The 19333-nt window shown below is 53.6% G+C and overlaps 1 protein-coding gene across 4 annotated transcripts in view; it reads left to right on the top strand.

Moving 5' to 3' along the window:
• Window positions 1-367: 367 nt before the first annotated feature.
• CCDC57 (coiled-coil domain containing 57) overlaps window positions 368-19333 on the top strand; it is a 141722-nt gene continuing 122756 nt past the window's right edge. For 2 of the 4 annotated variants that reach the window (XM_087441841.1, XM_087441842.1), the window contains exons 1-9: window positions 669-1290; window positions 3046-3179; window positions 5428-5842; window positions 7935-8043; window positions 13589-13690; window positions 13923-14060; window positions 15426-15583; window positions 15740-15814; window positions 17267-17467. In XM_087441841.1, the coding sequence (XP_087297967.1) occupies window positions 1127-1290; window positions 3046-3179; window positions 5428-5842; window positions 7935-8043; window positions 13589-13690; window positions 13923-14060; window positions 15426-15583; window positions 15740-15814; window positions 17267-17467 (1496 nt within the window). In that variant the 5' untranslated portion in view covers window positions 669-1126. Of the gene's footprint in view, window positions 616-668; window positions 1291-3045; window positions 3180-5427; window positions 5843-7934; window positions 8044-13588; window positions 13691-13922; window positions 14061-15425; window positions 15584-15739; window positions 15815-17266; window positions 17468-19333 lie in introns of those variants that run through there. The other 2 variants (XM_087441839.1, XM_087441838.1) reach the window with 2 other exon arrangements.

The following is a 19333-nucleotide window of genomic DNA, read 5'->3' as shown; positions in this document are numbered from 1 at the left end:
CGTCGCGCGGGGGAGCCTCGGCCGCCTCCCGGTCGCCCCCGCCGCCCCGCGACGGTCTGGAGCCCTTCTCACTCGGCTCACCCTCGCCCGGAGTCGGGTGGGCCGGGGACCACCGCGCGCCCCTCGGCGCCTGCGCGCGGGGCCGGGCGGCCCGGGACCCCGGCGCCGGGGCTAGCGTTTCCGGCCGGCGGGACCCGAGCGCTGCACCGAGCGCGCCTGGACTGCGGCCAACGGACTCGGGTCGCCATGGCAACGCGGCGGGACCCGAGGCCGCTCGGAGCGGGCGTTCCGAGTGAGGCGCGGGCGCCGCGGGACGGGGCCGGCTCGCGGGGGGCTCGGGCGGGGCCTCGGGCCGAAGCGCGGGGGTCGTCGCGCGGACGGCGGACGTGCCTGGGTTCGCGGCTTGTCGGTCGCTCGCCGGAGAGCAACTCGGGGTTTCCCGGCCCTGCCGGGCAGGGCGCTGCGTGCGGACGCCCAGCCGGGGCCGGGCCTGCGGAGCTCTGCGCCCGGCGTGGACCCCGCGGCCCGCACCGGGACGGGGGTGGCTGGAGAGTCCGCCGGGGCCGTGCTTGCTTCCGAGTGGGCCTTCCGGGACCCGGCGAGGTGGGCCGTGCGGTGAGGAGACTGCGGGGCGGGGGCGGAGCGGCCGAGCTCCACAGCCGGTGAGGACGGACTCAGACGCGGCAGTCTGGCCGAGGGTGGGGTTCTTACGTTGTTTGGCACTGACAAGAGTTGCCACAGGGGTGCGAAGATTTCCCCTGTACCTTTGCCGAGATTCCCCAGAACGTTCCGCTCGCCTTGCCACCGTTTCTTCAGCAAACGAGGACACTCGCGCTGACGCAACCGCGGTCTGCTCCCTGGGTTTCTTCAGGCTCGGCGGCGGGGGCCTTTGGCGCCTGGACTCGCTCACGGGGTCCCGCGAGCACCGTTCGTGTTTCCCTGCTCCTCCGCAGGCTGCAGCAGTTCCTCAGTCCCGCTGTGACTGTCACGCGTCCGTGTTCCATAGAAGGCTCTCAGTGGGGGTTTATCTGGTGTTTGCTCACGAGTGCTTTCAGTTATGCGTTTTGGGTGAGAAAACCTCGACAGTGAAATTGTGTTCTCAGTGCGTCTTCTCGGGAGGCACGTGATGCCGCTTGTCTTAGTTGGACTTTGGTCGCTGGTTTGGGCGGTGTCTCCGTCATGGGGTGACCGTTCTCCCCGTGTGAGTGATAACCGTCTTGTGGGGAGATCCTTGGAGGCTACGGAAATGCTCGCTCATTTCAGCAGCGGCAGTGCGAGTTTCCTGAAACGGTAATGAATGTCGTAGTTGCCAAATGGCGATTTTCCCATGTCGGTGGTTCCTTTGGCATTGATGAGTTGGACTTCTGCTGTGAGAGAGAACCTCCCCTTCTGCCCGTTTTTCTGTTTATTCAGTGAGTTATTTGTGTCGGTACAGATATTTTGTTTTTATTCCATAGGTTATAACCCATTGCTGTCGCTCTCTTGTTGCCCTGATTGTCCGGATTTGGGCATTAGGAGCCCCTTAAGGGGGTTTGGCTTCTGTGTCCTCAGCCTTTTTGAGCACTTCCTTACTTTCTGGCATCACAAGATGTTCCAGGCTCACCTTGTGGTTTCCTCGACCTAGCCCAGAATCGGTCATTTCTCTAAGGAGTGCTGGTTCTTTTAGTGTAGACGGTGGTGTTGAGAAACCCAGATGTGGGTGCAGGTGTGCTCACTGCTACTGGAGTGCGGTTGCTTTTTAGCTTTCTCAGTGGGTGGAGCTAGGAAACATGTATTTGTGTACACCACATACATCGGGATCTGTTTCTATGTCTCCATATCTGTGTATTTACTAAAAACTGTGAGTTTACCTCAACACCTCCAGTTCTAGTCTGTTACCAGCGGGTTCCTTCCACAGTCCTTTTCCTCTCTGAATCTGGCTCCCATTTTCCTCAGTAGATTGACTTACTTGCTCAGTGCTAGACTATGCATACAGTAGTCTCAGAATTGCCAATGCATAAGCAAACCTACCAAGTAGATTATAGTATTTACGCACGGTTGTTTTGCTTTTGTCCCTAGAACATATAGTCAAAGTGCTGTTTGACAGAGTTGCTTTAGTGTGTTTATGTTATTCCTTTGTGATAAGTTAGGTTCACTTGTTTCTGTTTGTATTTCATTTTGAGTCTTTACTGATTTTCGGTTTCCCTATGTGAAAGAAACATTTATGTGGTTGTGAAAGTCAGCAGAGTCTAAGCTCTTAACTACAGCACTATTCAGCTTCTCTTCCATTTTATTTCTCATTTACTCATTATCATTGTGGCGGGGGGGGGGGGGGCGGCGGCAAGGGAATTTGGCAGATGTAAACTCAAATAAAAAAGCACTGCATGCCCTGCCCTGGAGTGGTGCCCCTCACCTCCACCAAGTGCCAGTGATGGGATTAAGATCTTTCTGTTGCTCAACTCTCTTATTTCAGCTTTTACAAATGGTTGAGTACCACTTGGCAGTCAGTGAAGGACAGAAAGACGCCTTGGGGTCACAGGCCCGTAATTTTCACTCCCTAGCCCCCCTTAAAGATGATGCGTGCTGAGTTTGGCTCTCACGGCTCGCGTTGGGGTTCCAGAGGGTGGCAGCGTCGAGTCCGGTGTCTTGAGTGCAGAGCAGATGAGCCACCTCTGGACTTTCCTTCAAGTCCCAGGAAAATATTTTGTAAATTCAGCTCATTAAATGTATTTACAGAGCAACAAGAAGACAATGTTCCTGACTGAAGTAGATTTGGGTTCTTGTGCATTACGAGTGGTGGGGCTGGTCCTAGTAGTGGTGAGTGGAAAGCCAAACCCATCTGGGGCTGCATCCTTTCGGGGAAGGAGATGAAAAGAAACCCCCTCTTCGGATGTGTCTCTGACCAGCCAGTGTGCCTAATGGGCTTGTTTGTAAGCATCTCGTGACTTTTAGCCTGAGCGGATGGTCCTTTTGTATAAATTTTGGAGTCTGCAACTGCTTTTGTTTTATGGAGGTCATGTAATGCTTTTCCAATTAAGTACTGATGAAATGTTTTTTCTAAAACAGATTGCTCCAAATTTGTGGTCAGCCGAACAGAAGTGTGATTAATTCCACTGTCACATCTGCGGATCAGGTGACCTGCAGGTTCACCTCTGACTTGGATGTGTTTTGCTTTGATGATCTGGTCATCTTGGCAAGGGGTAAGATGGGGGTGGGCAGAACCATCCTCACCTGCTGCTTCCCTGTTTATCCAGGAGGTAGGCAGTGCAGTCAGCTTGCTGGAGAGCTGGGGCAAGGGCAGGGCAAGGCCAGCCCCTCTGCAGAGCCCACTGTGTTTGGGAAGTTCTTTCTCTTCCACGTAGCTCCTTTTCATACTTCCTTGGGACTCATCGTTTGTCTGGAACTCTTTCCTCTTAACTACAATACTAGCTGTTAAGGGGTCCTACTTGCAGCTCTGGCAGTCTTTGGCCCTGTCGTAATTTGTGAAGCAATATCTCAGAGACTGTCACTAGCTGGAAGCGCTGACTCCAGACCCTCCTTCTTTCTGTGCCCTGCGTGTGGAGTGTCACACCCTGGGCATTGTTCCCTTTGCTCTGATGAGGCTGGGCCCCGTGCTCAGGGTGAACCACTACAGACCCCGACCGTGGAGGTCGCCACGTTGCCTTGTTATTCCACGCCAGGGCTTTACCTGAGCTTTGTGGCCGGCCTGACCTGCTGTAACCCTGATTTCTCAGTGGTCCTGAGCGCCCTGCAACCAGCACAGGGACCACAGGCGGAGCAGGATGCCTAAGCCTCCTGAAGGCTAGGCAGGGCCCCTTCCTGCCCGGCCCTCTGGGCCGGGGCCTCCTGCACTCTGTCCTTCTGTCCAGAGCAGCCCTGCTCCACCCACCCCACCGACCACCACCACTCTCGATGTGGGGAGTCACCTCCTCTTCCCATTTGTTTCCCTGCTTCTGTCTTGCCTCAAAGAGGGTGACAGCCGGGCAGTGCGGGGACCTCACATGTGTCCCCAGCTGGTGGAACAGTGCCTGCCTCTAGTAAGTGCTGAATAGACACTTGTTAAATGAGTGAATTTAGGAAAGCTTACTGTGTCTGTGAGAATTACATTACCTAGTATCACTTTTTCTGGTTATAACAGAATATGGGTGTTTGCTCAGGAATGAAGCAAACACTTGTTGTCACCTTCTGTGTGCCGGGGATTGGGGGACAGAACAGAGTCTGAGGTGACCTCAGGACACACTTGGGGAAGCCCCTCAGCTGTCTGCTTGGGGGAAATACTTGGCAACCGACTGAATTTGAAGCCAGTAACTCCCATTTTTACTGAATTCCAAGCTTTTAAAGTCAGTGTCTGTAGTTTCTCTGTAATTCATTGATTACATCCGTAAACACATTTAAAGATCAAATTATTGTAGATCCAGAGTGCCTGAAGCTGAAGGGTGAGGGCCGGCGATCAGAGTGTGGGGTATTGGGCGTTCTCAGAGAAGGGCATCTTTTGCGCACCGCCGTCTGGCCCCCGGATGATGACGGGGCACTCAGTCTAGCCTCTGCGCCTGCCCTCTGGGCCTGTTGTGTGGGGGACCCAGCCCCCATCGTCTTGGGCCGATTTGCATCCATCCATCCCCGGAGTCCCGCCCTAGCAGTTTTGGGTGTCAGAATCCACCCGTTCTCTGCCAGGTGACGAGACTGGGACAGTGATGTGGTCTCTAGCATGCCCTGGTGAGGAGCAGCCCTCTGTGTCTTCCCCTGTCCTTGACAGACACATGGGCAGCAAGAGGTGTTTAGACACTTGTTAGCAATTTGATGAAGTTGTTTTATGCTGGTGAATCTAATAATTAGAAAATTGAGCTCATATATGTTTGGTTTTTTCTTACATTTTTTCCTAGCACTTTATTTTTATTGAGTTTTCCAAAAATATGAGTCCATGATGGATTGGAAAGGAAAGAACAAAGGAACCTGCTCCTGGGTGGTGAATCTCCAGGAGCCTGAGTTCCAGCTGGAGAGGGAGGAACGTGGGGCAGGAAGGGGCTTGGCTCTCAGGGGCCTGCCGCGGTCCAGTCCTAGCTCAGCTACTTAGCAGCCTCAGTTTTCGCATTTGCAGAATGGGGAGAGCGCTTCATGAGTCTGTTGTAAGGACCGAGCTCTTGTAGGTGGCAAACGGTGTTTCCTCTGGTTCCTTCTTCTTCCTCCGTGATCCTGGATTTACTGCCTGTTCCCTCTGCTGTAAAGTGACGATAGGGCGGAAAGAGCCCTTGGGGTCTGGGCCGAGGGGAGGTGCCTCGTGGCTCTCCCAGCTTCACAGTGTGACCAGACAGCTAGTGACTGGCCCAGAGCATCCCCCCACTTCCGTGACAGCCATCACCGTAGGTTGGGATCTGAGGTGGGCATTGCGAAAGGACAGTGAGCCCCTAAGTACCGCTGAGCCCGATGCCCACTTCCTCTTTGCTGCAGCTGCCACAATGCTGCCGCTGCCCTCGGAGCAGGCCCTGAATGAGCTGCTGGTTCGCAAGGAGGAGGAGTGGAGAGCGCTGCAGGCCCACCGCTCCCAGCTGCAGGAGGCAGCCCTGCAGGAGGCGCAGAACCGGCTGGAGGAAGCGCAGGGGAAGTTGCGGCGCCTGCAGGAGGACTTCGTCTACAATCTGCAGGTGCTGGAGGAGCGGGACTGCGAGCTGGAGCTCTATGACGCCGTGTTCGCCCAGGCCCGAGGGCTGGAGGAGGCCAGGCAGGCCGAGGTGAGCGAGCTCAAGATCGAAGTGGCCAAGCTGAGGCAGGCGCTCACCACGGAGGCCAGGCGGCTGGCAGACGTGCAGCAGCAGTACCAGCTGAAGTTGCAGGAGCATTGCCTGGAGCTGGATCGGGTCCACAGGTAAGGGGCAGGCAGACTCCTCTCTCCCTTGGAGCGCTTGGGGCCTCCACGCACCTGCCGCTCGGCTCGCCCGCTCGGCTCCCCCAGTGCTGCCTGGGCGCCCGCCCTGAATCAGTGTTTGTTGAGTGAAGGTAGACAAGACAACACCCTGTTGTCTTTTTCTGGATTCTGATACAAGTGAAATTATTGGAGAGTGGTTGAAATATGTGGAATTTTTTCCATGAATTACAAATCTCTATCATTGTAATAAAACGTACTTGAGCTTATAATCATTTGAATGATGTGAAATATATATTAATTTCAAAACTAAGTGAGCCGACTTGAGGCAAGTCAACTAAGAACCTGAGGCTCTGGTCAGAGGGTCCTGTTGGCTGGGCCTCTGGAAACTTGCTCACGTGTCACGGCCTCCTCCTCAGCACTGCTCAGTGATCCTGGTGGTGGTCTTTTGATGAGACAGGAAGAAAGAAAGATAAGACAGGTTCGTGTACAAATCTTGTGCTTCCTCTCCCCCTGATTTCAGAACGTGTGTTCCCCATATCAGGTTAACAGAGTGTGTCTTGCTAGGGCTTGTTCTCTGAGTGTGTGATGTGTGTGTCCGTGGATGTCACAGCCACAGCGTGCGTACTGCAGGTTCTGTTTTCACTTGACAAGATCCTGAAGAGTTTTCCCTGTCGTTACATATTCTTCTAAGGTAAAGAGCATTTAAGTACTTTCTTAAAATCACAAAGGTAATGTATTCTTATTGTAGAAAGTCATTTCACCCCGAAGATGGTGAGGCAGAAAGTAAAAACTACCTGAAGGGTCTGCTGTGTTTTCTCCGGGAGACCTCACGTTTCATACCTGAGTGGAGTCGTCCTGGGCACACTGTTGACCGTGGCTTCCAGCACTTCCCCTCCATTTGTGGCACCTCTTCTTCGTGTCATGCCTTGAGTTCTGCCACAGCCTTTTGGCAGGAGCCGCTGCTCCCTGGCCCTCTGTTGTGTGTGCTGGGCTCACTCCCTCAGACGGGCACAGAGCTGCCAGCGGGACAGCGGGAAGCGCTCCTCCGTAGCAGGAGGCTGTCTGCGGCAGCTCAGGGGCAAGAAGAAGAGACCCGCCTCAGTGGGTGCAGAGCCCCCTTGGCTCAGAAGCTGCTCAGAATTGCGCCGTGATGCACTTGAGGTACAGAGGCTGGTGCCTTTAGCACAGTGACACATATGGCCAAGTTGCCCTCCACGGAAATACTGATTTTCTTTCCCAGCTGTTTTTGAGAGTGTTGAAAGCATCCTTAAAGTGCTTTATGTTATCTTGTAAAGTGTCTCCCCAGGTCTTTTGCTCATTCTTTTTGCAAGTTTGGGACATTTTCAGCTGTTATTTCTTCAAATACCTTTTCAGCCCCACCCTCTTCTTAGCGTTCTGGGACTCCGATGACATGAACGTTGCATCTTTTGTTATTGTCCCACACGTCCCTGAGGCTCTATTTTTTGTGTTTTTTCCCCCAGTCTATTTCTCTCGGTTATTCCGATAATATTCAGGGGAATTTCTGTAGTTCTGTCTTCCAGTTGGCTGATTCTTTTCTCTACCGTATTCATCCTGCCGTTGAGTCCATCCAGTGAGCCTTTTGTTTTGGTTATTGTACTTCACTGTTCTCAAATTTCCATGTAATTCTCTGTCATGTTTTCTGTGCTGAGAGTTTACCTTTTCCGTTTGTTTTCAGAGTATACTAGGTTGCTTGTGGAAGCATTTTATGGTGGCGCTTTAATAAGATCTTTGTTCGATAATTCCAACATCTGTGTCATCTTGGTGTTGGCGTCTGTTGATGGTCTTTTCTCAGTCACATTGAGTTTTTCCTCGTTCTTGGCACGACTGCTGACTTTGGATTGTATCCTGGACACTCTGGGAATTATATGGGGAGACTCTGAATCCCATTTCCTGTAGTCTTTTACAGGCAGTACACAGGTCCAGGTGGGGGAAAGTGCTGCTGCCCCCTGGGTCCCGTGGAAGCCACCCCTGCAGAAGCAAAGCGCCAGCTCACGTTTGTAAAATTTACCTGTACGTGTGTCCGATGGTGACCACTGGTATGGCTTTTCTTAATGCTGCATTTTCTACGCAGTGACAAGAACAGTGAGATTGACCACCAGCGGGAACAGTATGAAAACCTGAAATGGAAGCTGGAGAGAAGACTTAAGGAGCTTGATGGCGAACTTGCTCTGCAGAGGCAGGTAAGGCATGCGGAGTCCAGTCGCTTCTCAGATGCCTGCCTTGCCCGCCCACTTTGAAAGCACAATTGCTCCAGGTTAAGGGAAAGACCATTTGTTAACTGTGTGGTATCCACGGGATCAAAGTGGACTTCTTGGGGCAGATTTCCATTCTGTGATGGTCTGGAGAGAAAGATGATGGGGTGTCTTCTTTCCCTAGAGTAACTCCCACAGTGTTCTCTTTTCTCCGAAATGAATAAACGTTTCCTCCCTTATTTATCGTAGGAAAAAGTATTACAAGGTTAAAATTTGAATAAACGTTTTCTCCCTTATTTATCATAGGAAAAAGTATTACAAAGTTAAAATTTGAGTTTATTTCCTGTAGGAAGAGCTGGGAACTCAAGTTGTGATAGCTGTATTTCTTTCAGCAAAACAACAAGTATTCGTAAGTTTAAGTATAGATGTGTCAACTGATGGGTGACACTTAAACCTGTCACCCAAATTTCTCCTCAGTGTCGTTGAAATGCAGGATACACCTCTGAGAGTCTGCACTGTGTTGGGGCTTGGTCTCAGGATTTCCTCCACATTTATGGCTGGATTCCACATCTGGCAGAGCTGTGTGTGTGCAGGGGTGACGTGGGCTGTGTGGGTGCTGGGGGCATATGGGGCTGTGTCTACATGGGTAATATGGGGCTGCATGGGTGCAGGGGTGACATGGGCTGCGTGTGTGCAGGGGTGACGGGCTGCATGTGTGCAGGATTGATGGGCTGCAAGCTTGCAGGGGTGATGTGGGGCTGCATGGGTGCAGAGGAGACGTGGTCAGTGTGTGTGCAAGTGTCACGGGCTGCATGTGTGCAGGGGTGATGTGGGCTGAGTGGGTGCAGGTGCCAGAGTGACGAGGTCCCCTTGGTCTCCTTCCAGGGTGTGCTGAGCTTATGTTGTTATAGCAACAGCCAGTGTTCATGAAAACTGTCTCCACATGCATGTGTGTGACTTTCTCTGCCCGTCACGACAGAGACACGATTTTGATCTGCATTTTACAGATGGGGGAGTGAGGTCCAGAGGCATTAGGTAACCACCCAAGATCCCCTTAATAAGTGGCAGATCTATAATTTGAGTCCAAGACGCCTCCAGCCTGTGAACTCTTAGCCGCTGTTATCCTGCTGCGGGATAACTACTCACACCTTATTTTTAGACTCATGTCCGTGATGTCGGAGAAGGAGCGGGATCGAGAAGTCAGCCTGTGCTGTGTCCCCGTCTGCCCCTTCTCAGAGTGATGCTGAGAGCCCCTGAACTCTGAGCTTGTCCCCTTGTCTCTCCGGGAAGGTGCCATGGGGCAGATTTGTACGGTGTGCCTGTGTGTGCTGGCTCTGTTCTAGGTACTGGGGTCAGCAGTTCTCAAGAAGGACAGACTTGTCATGCTGGCGGAGTAAGGCCTGACTGCCTGGCCCGCTGTCCCGTGGCACAACATCAGTGCCCTAGACAGGACAGCGTCCTGAGAGGCACAGGGCCAATCAGGACGGAAAGGCGCGACTGTCCTTCTGACCTTCATGCACTTCCCCGCGTGGCTGCGTCTGCCAACCGTGGCCGAGAAGGAGGAGGCGGAGGCCCCGCCAACGCCCAGGCTTAGTGTCCCAGAACATATCGCTCTTTCCTTCCCCGCTGGAAGCTGGAAGTTCATTGTCCATGATGCTGCCATTGCTCAGAACATCCTTTAGAGCTCTTGAAATTTCCTGCAGAGGACTTTCTGTGGGAATTCTTGGTGACCAAAGAACTTTGGTTGTTATGGGCAGGTTTGACTTTTGGAAAGAGCCCCAAGTCGTTAGAGCACCGAGCTGGGGCGTGAGCTGGGTGATCAGGAAAAGACCAGTTGTGACTTACGTGAGTAGTGAGGAGTCTCCTCAAGTGGCGCCAGCGTCACTTCCAAAGAAGGAGTTTCAGAAGGCTCTGGGCAGTGGCGGATCGTCCCAGTTAGCAGGCAGGCACTCGGTGGCACTTGGGGCAGCAGTGGCCCCGGGGGAGTTGTGGTCAGCTGTGCTGGCTGTCTGGGTGGCTCCCAGGGTGTCCACACTTGGAACCTCTGCTCTGACTCCAGCTCTTTCAGGCTTTGAGCTCCCACATCAACGAGGAGAACCCCTCACGGACGTCGGGAATGTTGGTTTTGTACCAGCCTGTCTCTGGGAGGAAGGAAACTTGATGTTTAAACTCTCCAGCTTTGGTGTTCTACCCATGGCTGCTGCCGGAATCTCGGGTGGCATTTGTCTAGTGGGTTCCGGAACAGTCTGAGCCCTGCCAGTTCTTGGGTGCGGTGTGCCTTTGCTTGAACCCTCTCTGCTGCCCTCCTCTTACCATTTCAGTGCTCGAACCAGGGTCTTCAGTGCTCATCAGCAATGTGGCTTCCTTTGAGTGGGTTCCCGGCCCTTGCTTCCAAAGATCTTTGTATCCCTTATTGACTTGTCAGAGGTAGAACTGATTCAGTGGTGATGGTGATTTTTCTCTTGAAAAATGAAACATAAGATGATGGGACCTGAGTTAGTCTGTTTAACTCTTATTAGACCTGCAAGTCATAGACTGTGGGCTTAAGGAAAGCTTCTTCTGTGTTGGTTAGCCGTCACAGGAGTAGAAGGCACTGGAGGAGAAACGGAATGATTAATTGATTCATTTCTTCATCTCAGAAATATTTTTTGAACACAAGGCAGGTGGCAGGCACCTTCACAGTTTCTGGCGTCAGGCCCCGGCTGCCCTGGGAGTGAGCTAACACAGTCGACACCTGAATAGGACTGTCTCTAGCTGCAGCGTCCCAAGGGCGTTGTCACCTGCATGACACAAGGAGGCAGGGTGGGTGGGGCTGACTTCTTACATAAGGTGGTTCGGGTGGCACTATGAGAAGAGGACATGTAAGCAAAGTCTGTAGGTGGTAAGGGGTGTGGGAGGGAGCAGCAGGCGCCCATGTGCTCAGGGAGCAAGTTCAGGGGGCCCAGGTGGGGGCGGCTGTGTGGGGCTCACAGGCCCTCGTGAGGATGGGCCTTTGCTCCAAGTGAGATGAGAAATTCTTGGGGGCTTTGAGCAGAGGTGCACCATGAGCTGAGTTGAGTTTTAGGAAGATCGTCTGCAGCTGTATTGAGGACAGAGTGTGGGGCTGGGGTAGCAGGGAGACCACAAGGAGGCTGCTGCAGCCCCAGGTGAGAGGTGGGGGTTTGGGCCACAAATAGGCCTCGGGGAGAAGAGAGCAGGTTCTGGACACACCTAGATGGCAGAGCCCGTGGACACGCTGATGGATCGGATCGGGTGAGAGAGGCAGGCGCCGAGGACACAGCTGGTTGGGGCTGAGCACCTGGTGGGTGACTTGCCGTGTATTGAGATGGGGAACTGTGCAGGGAGGATGGGGAGGGCGGTTGGTCAGGCTGCATGGGAGGTGGCTCCTGGACTTCTAGGAGGGCGTGTTGGGGAAGAGGAGACTGCCCGCTGCAGATTGGGGGTTCACGGAGTACAGAGCTGGGAGCCTGGGGCATCAACCAAAGGGCGAGTGTAGACAGAAGAGCCGTCCAGGCTGAGCCTTGAATGCAAGGATGGGGGAGGCAGGAGACGTCAGCCAGAGGACTGCAGGGTCCGGGCAGGGGAGGGAGAGCTAGCAGGAGAGGGGTGCCCAGGAGCAAGGGAAGAGGGTAGCCCAGAGGCAGGCATGAGCCTCGAGTCTCCAGGGTGAGGTGGGGGCTAGGAGTAGACGTGGGTGCAGCAGCGCATTGGGAGAGTGGGAAGTTCTTGTTCGTGGGTTCGACTGTACCTGCCAGTCTGGCCTGGGCTCCATCTGCGCGAGGGCTTCCTGCCCCTTGAGCGACGCAGCCTGCAGAACTTTGAGCAGAAACCGAATGCTTCATTATTTTGTAATGCGTTAGGATGAGTGAATGTCAATGATTTTTGTATTCTGGTTCCAGTAAGTGTTACTCATGTGACCCTTTATACTTCATTTTGCTTCTCCAAGGATAAAAACAGTAAACATGTGTTTTCAATTGTGCTTCTGCACAAGGCCCCCACTCGACCTTCAGAGAATGAGAGAAAGCCAGCTGTGCATTTATCGCCAGGCAGGTGTGCAGCTCCTGACCTGAGCTGAGTGGACTCCCTGTCCCGAAGATTGGGTGGCGCCAGTCACAGCGCCGGCTGGCAGCCTCAGGCCTCCCTGTAAGCTCCAAGTGGAGGTGGGACAGAGAGGCCCGAGGGGCTGGGCTCCCGGCTCCATCCCCCTCGGAGAGGGCCATGTCAGGCTCACTCTTACCCTGATGGGAGCTCAGAGGTGGGTGAAGGAGGCTCTTCCCTGCAGGAGTAAACCAAGAGAGGAAGATGGCCTCGAGGAATCCTGGGGACTGCATGGGGGAACTGTGAAGGGCGGTCCCGGGTGACAGCTGTGCAGTAGCCCAGGGAGTAGCCAGACTGGAGCGTGGAGACTGAGGGCCCCAGCAGGACAGCACTGCAGGAGAAGAAAGGGTCCTGCCGTGGGCTGTGTCTTGGGAAGTGGACACCACTAAGGAAACATGAGGGGACAAGACAGGCAGACAGGCAGGCAGGCAGGCAGGCAGGCAGACGGAGACGGGCAGACAAAGACAGACAGGCAGAGAAAGAGACAGACACAGAGGCAGGCAGGCAGGCAGTCAGACCAGACAGAGAGAGAGACAGGCAGACAAGTGAGACAGACAGGCAGGCAGGCAGGCAGACCAGACAGACAGACAGACAGACAAGCAAGCAGACCAAGACAGACAGGCAGACAGAGACAGACAGGCAGACAGAGATAGGCAAACATACAGAGACAGAGACAGATAGGCAGAGACAGGAGAGAGAGAGGAGAGTAATTCAAAACTCCAGGAGAAGCAAGGAGCTGTGTAAGACATGAACTGTGATCATTGTTTACTGTTGGGTGAGCAGTGAATAATTTTAGCATCCTAATAATTTATCCACTCTTGGCCTTTCAGCCTGTGGGTGAAGCTTGGAAGATGTTGTGTGTTTACAGAGCCGGGTGTAACGGAGCCAGGATGGCCACATTGGGAGGTGTGGGCTGCTCAACCGTTGCCTGTCGTAGCAAGGAACCAACGGACAGCACGGAACACTGACACAGGGAATGGTGGCGTGAGCGTGTTATTTGGAGACATAGACGGAGCAACAGGACAACCGTTAAAAGTGGGTGGTCTGGGCGGGGGCTGGGAAAGGGGGTCCCAGGGCCTCACGTTTCTCGTTGTAAGTCCTTCAGGAACTCTCTGTCTGTCCATGGCCAGTGGCTCACTCTGTGCAGAGCAGAAGCCAATAGGACTAGAGGGAGAAGTAGGCAGATCCACATCCATGGGGGCAAACTCAGGCTCTGAGCCCTCTGACGCCATTTGTGCAGATATTACAGATGGTGGGTCCTGCTGTCGCTTCTGCTGTCTTCTCCGAGTCGCTTCTCCAGTGCCTGTGAGGGGCTCCCTTTGCCAGGGACCTCTGCATCCTGCCGCTTCCTGACCATTTGCCTGTTGGTCATGCGTGGTGGGTCTCTGCTGGGACCCCAGTGGCCACCTTTCACCCTGAGCCCTTTCTGTTCCAGGAGCTGCTGCTGGAGTTTGAATGCGAAACGCAGAAGAGGGAGCACGAATTCCGCCTGTGGGCCGATGGCATGAGCAACGTGGTCTTAACGCACGAGCTCAAGGTAACGGGGACACCCTTCACGGGAGGCTGTGACAGTTTCCTCATCATAAGTGGGAAGCTCCTCCTGAGTGTGAGGCGGCCTGTGAACTGTGAGTTAGGGTTCACACAGAGGCCTCCTCCTTTGCTCATGGACTGAGGTCTCCGCCACACGGAGCTGGGGGTGCCACGGGGAGCAGTGTCCAGCATCGCACCTGCTGCCAGCCCTGCTCAGGAGTGACCGTCACTCTGCCCAGGCAGAGGAGCGCTGGTGCCGCTGCTCGGGTCCAGTTTCCCCGACCTCGTGGAAGTGCCTCCCCCAGGATGAACTGCCACCCGATCCTGGCCGAGATGCCCGAGACTCTGCAAACGCTGTCGTTGGCCTGTGTCCTCTCGTGAGTGCCTTGGAATGGGCCTATGAGGAGGTGCTGGTTGTCCCCCAATTTACAGCAGAGGAGGCCAGAGCGGGTGGGCAGCAGCCTGCCTGAAGCTCGTGCTCCTGGCCTCGGTGCTAGCCACCTCTCTGTGAACATGGCTCCTCTGAAGCACTAGCCGCCATATTGCCAGAGCATGCGTGAGGAGCATGCACACCTGACCTGTAGCACTGAGACAAGGACCAGCCTTGAGGGATGCTGCGATTGTGTAGGAGGACGAGGAAGTGGAAGATGACGCCTGGCCTGGCGCTCCCGGCTCCGACTGGTTATACCTGGGCCGGCATCCAGCCAGGTGTTGGTACGATGGAAACCCTGCCCTAGTGGTCGGCAAGGACCTGTCCCCCAGGCTGCCAGCCTCCCCACAGTGTCGGAGTCCAAGGGGCAGCGCTCGGCCAGCCGGGGGCCCCAGGGACCCTGGCAGTTCTATGTGGCTGGAGCCCAGGCCAGGCAACCCCCACCCCCAGTCTCACCTCCTGGCACAGACGGTAGTTCTCCCAGGAGCACCGGCCCGAGTTCTCCCTCTCTGCACGGGTCCCCCTGACTCCAGCCCTGGAGGAATGCTGCCCTCCGTCAGCCAGGGCTAGCAGGGATCCAGACCTCGAGGCTGGGGCTGCCGCACTGTGACCCTCACAAGGCCACTTTGGGGACTTCTGAGTGCCAGGGGAGAAAGGGCAGGCGGGACGTGTGAGGGCCACCCTGTGCTCCACAGCGTGGCAGGCACTGCTGTCAGAGGAGGGCGGCAGGGGGTGGGTGGCCTGGAGGACGTCCAGGGTACAGGCCCTGCCCCCACCTCCCTCTGCTGTGGGAGTCAGTTACAAACTCCTGAAGATGTGCCCTCCAGGACCTCACAGCTTCCACGTAGGAACTGATTTGGGTGCAGTGGCCGTTCCCGTCATCATATCCTACAGTCGAGGAACTGAGGCCTAGAGAGGTTATTTAAAAGTTGATTTGAGTGCCGTTGTTCAGCAGGGAGCCCCATTCTCACAGCCTCCACCTGCATGTGTGAGTCCAGTATTTACACAATATTCCACTCTTGTGTCTGGAGCGGAGTGGAGTTCTGTTCGTTGGTCTGTTAGAGTGACGGGCTTGGCCACACACAGGCCGTTGTGGGGTGTAGTGTGCTCTCCAGGTCACAAGTCTCCTGGGAGTTTTCACTGTGGGAGCGTGAGGACATTCTCTCTGTTTTATTGCTTCTTGAATTCTCATTTTCTTGAATTCTCATTTTTTTTCCCTTTCGATGCTGATGAAAGGGTAATAATGCCCACCTCTGACACCTCAGTTTGTTCCAATTATATCCTCATTTTGAATTCTTTTTGTCTCTCAAAGGTCAAACTATTGAACAAAGAGCTTGTGGCTCTGAAGGAAGCTGGAGCAAAGGCAGCAGAGTCTCTACAGAGCGCCGAGATGGCCAACTTGGAGCTGGAGAAAAGGCTGCAGCACAGAGCCTGGGAGCTCAGGGACCTCACCACGGTGAGAGATGCCCGGTGCGGAGCCTCTCCTGTCTCTCTTGGGTGGAGTTAGCTCCGTGCCTTGAGGTTTGGGCTCTGAGTCTGGAGGTTTTTGCCTGTCCTGGCTTATTCGTGGCAGGCTGGCTTTGCCGTAGTCCCTTACCCACTTTTTCCACAAATATTTCTTTTTAGGATAAAAGACTTAGAGGGTAAGCTTCACTCTGTGCAGCTGACCAGGAGAAAAGAAAAGGAAACGTGTAGGAAGAAGTGAGTATTTCTGGCTCCCGATGTTGATGGCCCCTGGTACAGGAGGGAGAACTGGCCGTGGGCAGCGAGGTTATGGTCCAGGACAGAGGGTCCCACCAGCTCGGGCCCGCTTGGCCTGCGAACTCGCTACTTTGGATCTGCTTTTACGCTCTGTGCAGGATTTTCTCCGTGATATTTAGGCTTTTTAGTGTTTTGAAACTAAAAGTGTTATTAACCAATTTGTCAGTTTTAGATGGCAGCGACAGTTGTTACTTTGGTGATGGTCACCTTCGTTTTAAATTACTGTGGCAGAATCACTCTGCCCTCCTGGCTTTATGCTCTCATGGTTCTCCAGAGCCTTCTCTTGCCGTTGAGAGGCGTGTGTTATCCCTCAGTGGGGGTAGTGTGCCTGGCAGGGCCGCAGTGGGTTCTCTGTGTGCCTGCCACTGCTGGGTGTCATGGGGCCCCCGGCACATAGGCAAGATGGCGGCCCCTGGGCAGTGACCCTGAGAAAGCAATGGGAGAGTGACCCCCACAACCTGAGATGTGTGAGGCCAGCAGGGTGCAGTGGGTGCTTGAAAAGGGACAGGGTGGGCTTCACGGGGGAGGGGAGATCGAGGATGGGTGGGCGTGGAAGAGTGCCTTCAGTTGGGAGGAACCCAGGCCTGGTGCCCTGTGGGCCCGGGAGACCCCAGGAGGGGCAGGGGTGGCGTCCGTCCCTTTCAGCTGCCTTTCTTTTCTGGAGAAACGTCATGGTGACTGTATATAAAACGCCACCTATGATGATTATGAAGATACCTCGTAATGAGGAGAGGTGATGGGTGGTGCATCATGGGCCATTTTTCTTGTATTTTTTGTTTTGTTGCCATGATGTTTGTGCAATATGTACAAATTGAGAAGAAAAACTCTTAAAAAATGGGTCTGTTTACTGCCTTTTCACCTGAATCAGATGTGTAGCTGGAAACTGCTTTCCAGTCCACTGGACAGGTGCCCATTGGCAGTGGAGAGAGGGGTCGTGCCCTCAGCTGGTGTCCAGCGCACAGGAGCACCTCCCAGGTGCAGCATGCTCGCCAGCACTGGTGGGGTGGGCATCAGCATTCTCAGCCCTGGATGGGAAGACTGAGGCTGAGTGGGCACCTGGGTGCATGAGCAGGTCACGGCAGAATGTGGCCACACCTGCACCGCCCCAGGCTGGTGGTGTGGGGACCGCTCGCTTAGCAGGCCAGGGGCCTGGCATCTAAGGCTTACTGAGTCAGTGTTTACGTGTGAGGAGTGATGAGCAAATGAACAACTTGCTGCTGGGAAGATAAATAGGCAGACCCTGCCCTACAGAAAGGAGCACACGTTCAGGATGCAACATGGGCACAGCACCCCCATAGCACAGAAAGGGTGAGAAACGCTGAAAGAGGTTCCTGGGTCTGGGGTTCAGAGCGGGGCCCTGCGTGAGGTGCTCTGGGACTCGCTGTGTTTCAGGCATGAGGAGCTCGACCATTGGGCCAGGGAAAGGGACGAGGTGCTGGCGGCGGTGAAGGGTGCCCACGTGGAGCAGCTGCGGGTGCTGGAGGCAAGGGCTCTGGAGCTGCAGGCCCACTGCGAGACCCTCAAACTGCAGCTCCGCAGGGCTGAGCGCAGGCAGATGGACGCCTTGAAGGAGAAGAATGCCGTCATTGACAAGTGAGTGTGCGGCGGGAGAGCCTAGCTTCTCATTTCATCCCTTTCAGGTAAAGGGACGTGGGCACTGGGGTGTGGGGAGTCACTCCTGTAGCTCTCTGGTCATTTTTCTCACCCATTCTTTTTTTTCCTTTTCCTTCTTTCAAATTGTGTAGTTAGTATGTGTGTACGTATGCATGAATGCAGCCATTTATTTGTTTGTGGTAAAATATACATAACATAAAATGTGCCATCTTAACCATTTCTAAGTGTAGAGTTCAGCAGCATTAAGCATGTTCACATTGTTGTGCAACCGTCACCCCCACCCATCTGCCGAAGCCTTTTCATCTTCCCAAACTGACACTGTCCCCATGAAACAACTCCCATCCCCTCCCCCAGCCCCTGGCACCCACCACTCTACTTTCTGTCTCCATGAATGTGACTCCTCTAGGTCCCACATGTGAGTGGAATCATGCAATATTTGTCCTTTTGTGACTGGCTTATTCCAAGATCCATGTTTTTGAGGTTCATCCATGTTGAAGCATGCGTCAGAATTTCCTTCCTTTTTAAGGCAGAAAAATATTCTGTCATATGAATAGACCACATTTTGTTTATCCATCATTCGTCGATGGACACTTGGGTTGTTTCTACCTTTGGCTGTTATAAATAGTGCTGCTGTGACTATGGGTATGCAAATATCTGTTCAGGTCTCTTTTTTCAGTTCTTTCGGGTATATACCCAGAAGTGGAATTGCTGGATCACATAGTAATTCTGTGTTTCACTTTTTGAGGAACTGCCAGACTATTTTCTGTGGCAGATGCACCGTTTTGCACACGGGTTCCAATTTCTCCCTTCACTGGTTTCTTTTTTTATTATTTATTTATTTATTTATTTTGTCGTGAGGAAGATCAGCCCTGAGCTAACATCCATGCTAATCCTCTTCTTTTTGTTGAGGAAGACCGGCTCTGAGCTAACATCTGTTGCCAATCCTCCTCCTTTTTTTTCCCCCAAAGCCCCAGTAGATAGTTATATGTCACAGTTGCATATCCTTCTAGTTGCTGTATGTGGGACGCGGCCTCAGCATGGCTGGAGAAGCGGTGCGTCGGTGCGCGCCCGGGATCTGAACCTGGGCCGCCAGTAACAGAGTGCGTGCAGTTAACTGCTAAGCCACGGGGCCGGCCCCACTGGTTTCTTTTTAAACCCATTCTTCTTTCCGGCATCTAGGCCGGCCCAGGACAGGTAAGCAGCCCTGTCCCACTGTGTCTCTGTCTAGGAGAAATGCAGACATGTAGAACCACTGTGATTGAAATTGTAGTTGTAACTGAACTCCAGTCTCCTGGCTGCCAGGAAGGAAGCGATCCTTAGAGAAGCTGTGTTTACTGAAGACCATTATAAGTTATTTGCCAGTATTTACTGTGCTTGGCAAATGGCTTTTTCCCTTTGTTTGGGAAATATTTCTTTTTTTTTTTTTTTTAATAATTTTATTTATTTATTTTTTTCCCCCAAAGCCCCAGTAGATAGTTGTATGTCATAGCTGCACAACCTTCTAGTTGCTGTATGTGGGACGCGGCCTCAGCATGGCCGGAGAAGCAGTGTGTCAGTGCGCGCCCGGGATCCGAACCCGGGGCGCCAGCAGCGGAGCGCGTGCACTTAACCGCTAAGCCACGGGGCCGGCCCTGTTTGGGAAATATTTCTGACTCTTTTACAGGGAATTATCTGCCAAATTATATTTCTATTTCAGAGGTAATGGTTCCTACAACTATAAAATACCAGGAAGTGAAAGCTTATTCAGGGGCGTTTCCTTCGATTTGGCGTATTGTTTTATTGTTTGGTCTATTAAATGCAAGCAACAGTAGTTAGAGAAGCTGAAGCAACTAGTCTGACGGGTGT

This window comes from Ceratotherium simum, chromosome 16, assembly GCF_057802395.1.
Source record: "Ceratotherium simum simum isolate JZ-2026a chromosome 16, ASM5780239v1, whole genome shotgun sequence".
Taxonomy (NCBI): Eukaryota; Metazoa; Chordata; class Mammalia; order Perissodactyla; family Rhinocerotidae; genus Ceratotherium; species Ceratotherium simum.
This window is presented reverse-complemented; position numbering and strand designations above follow the sequence as displayed.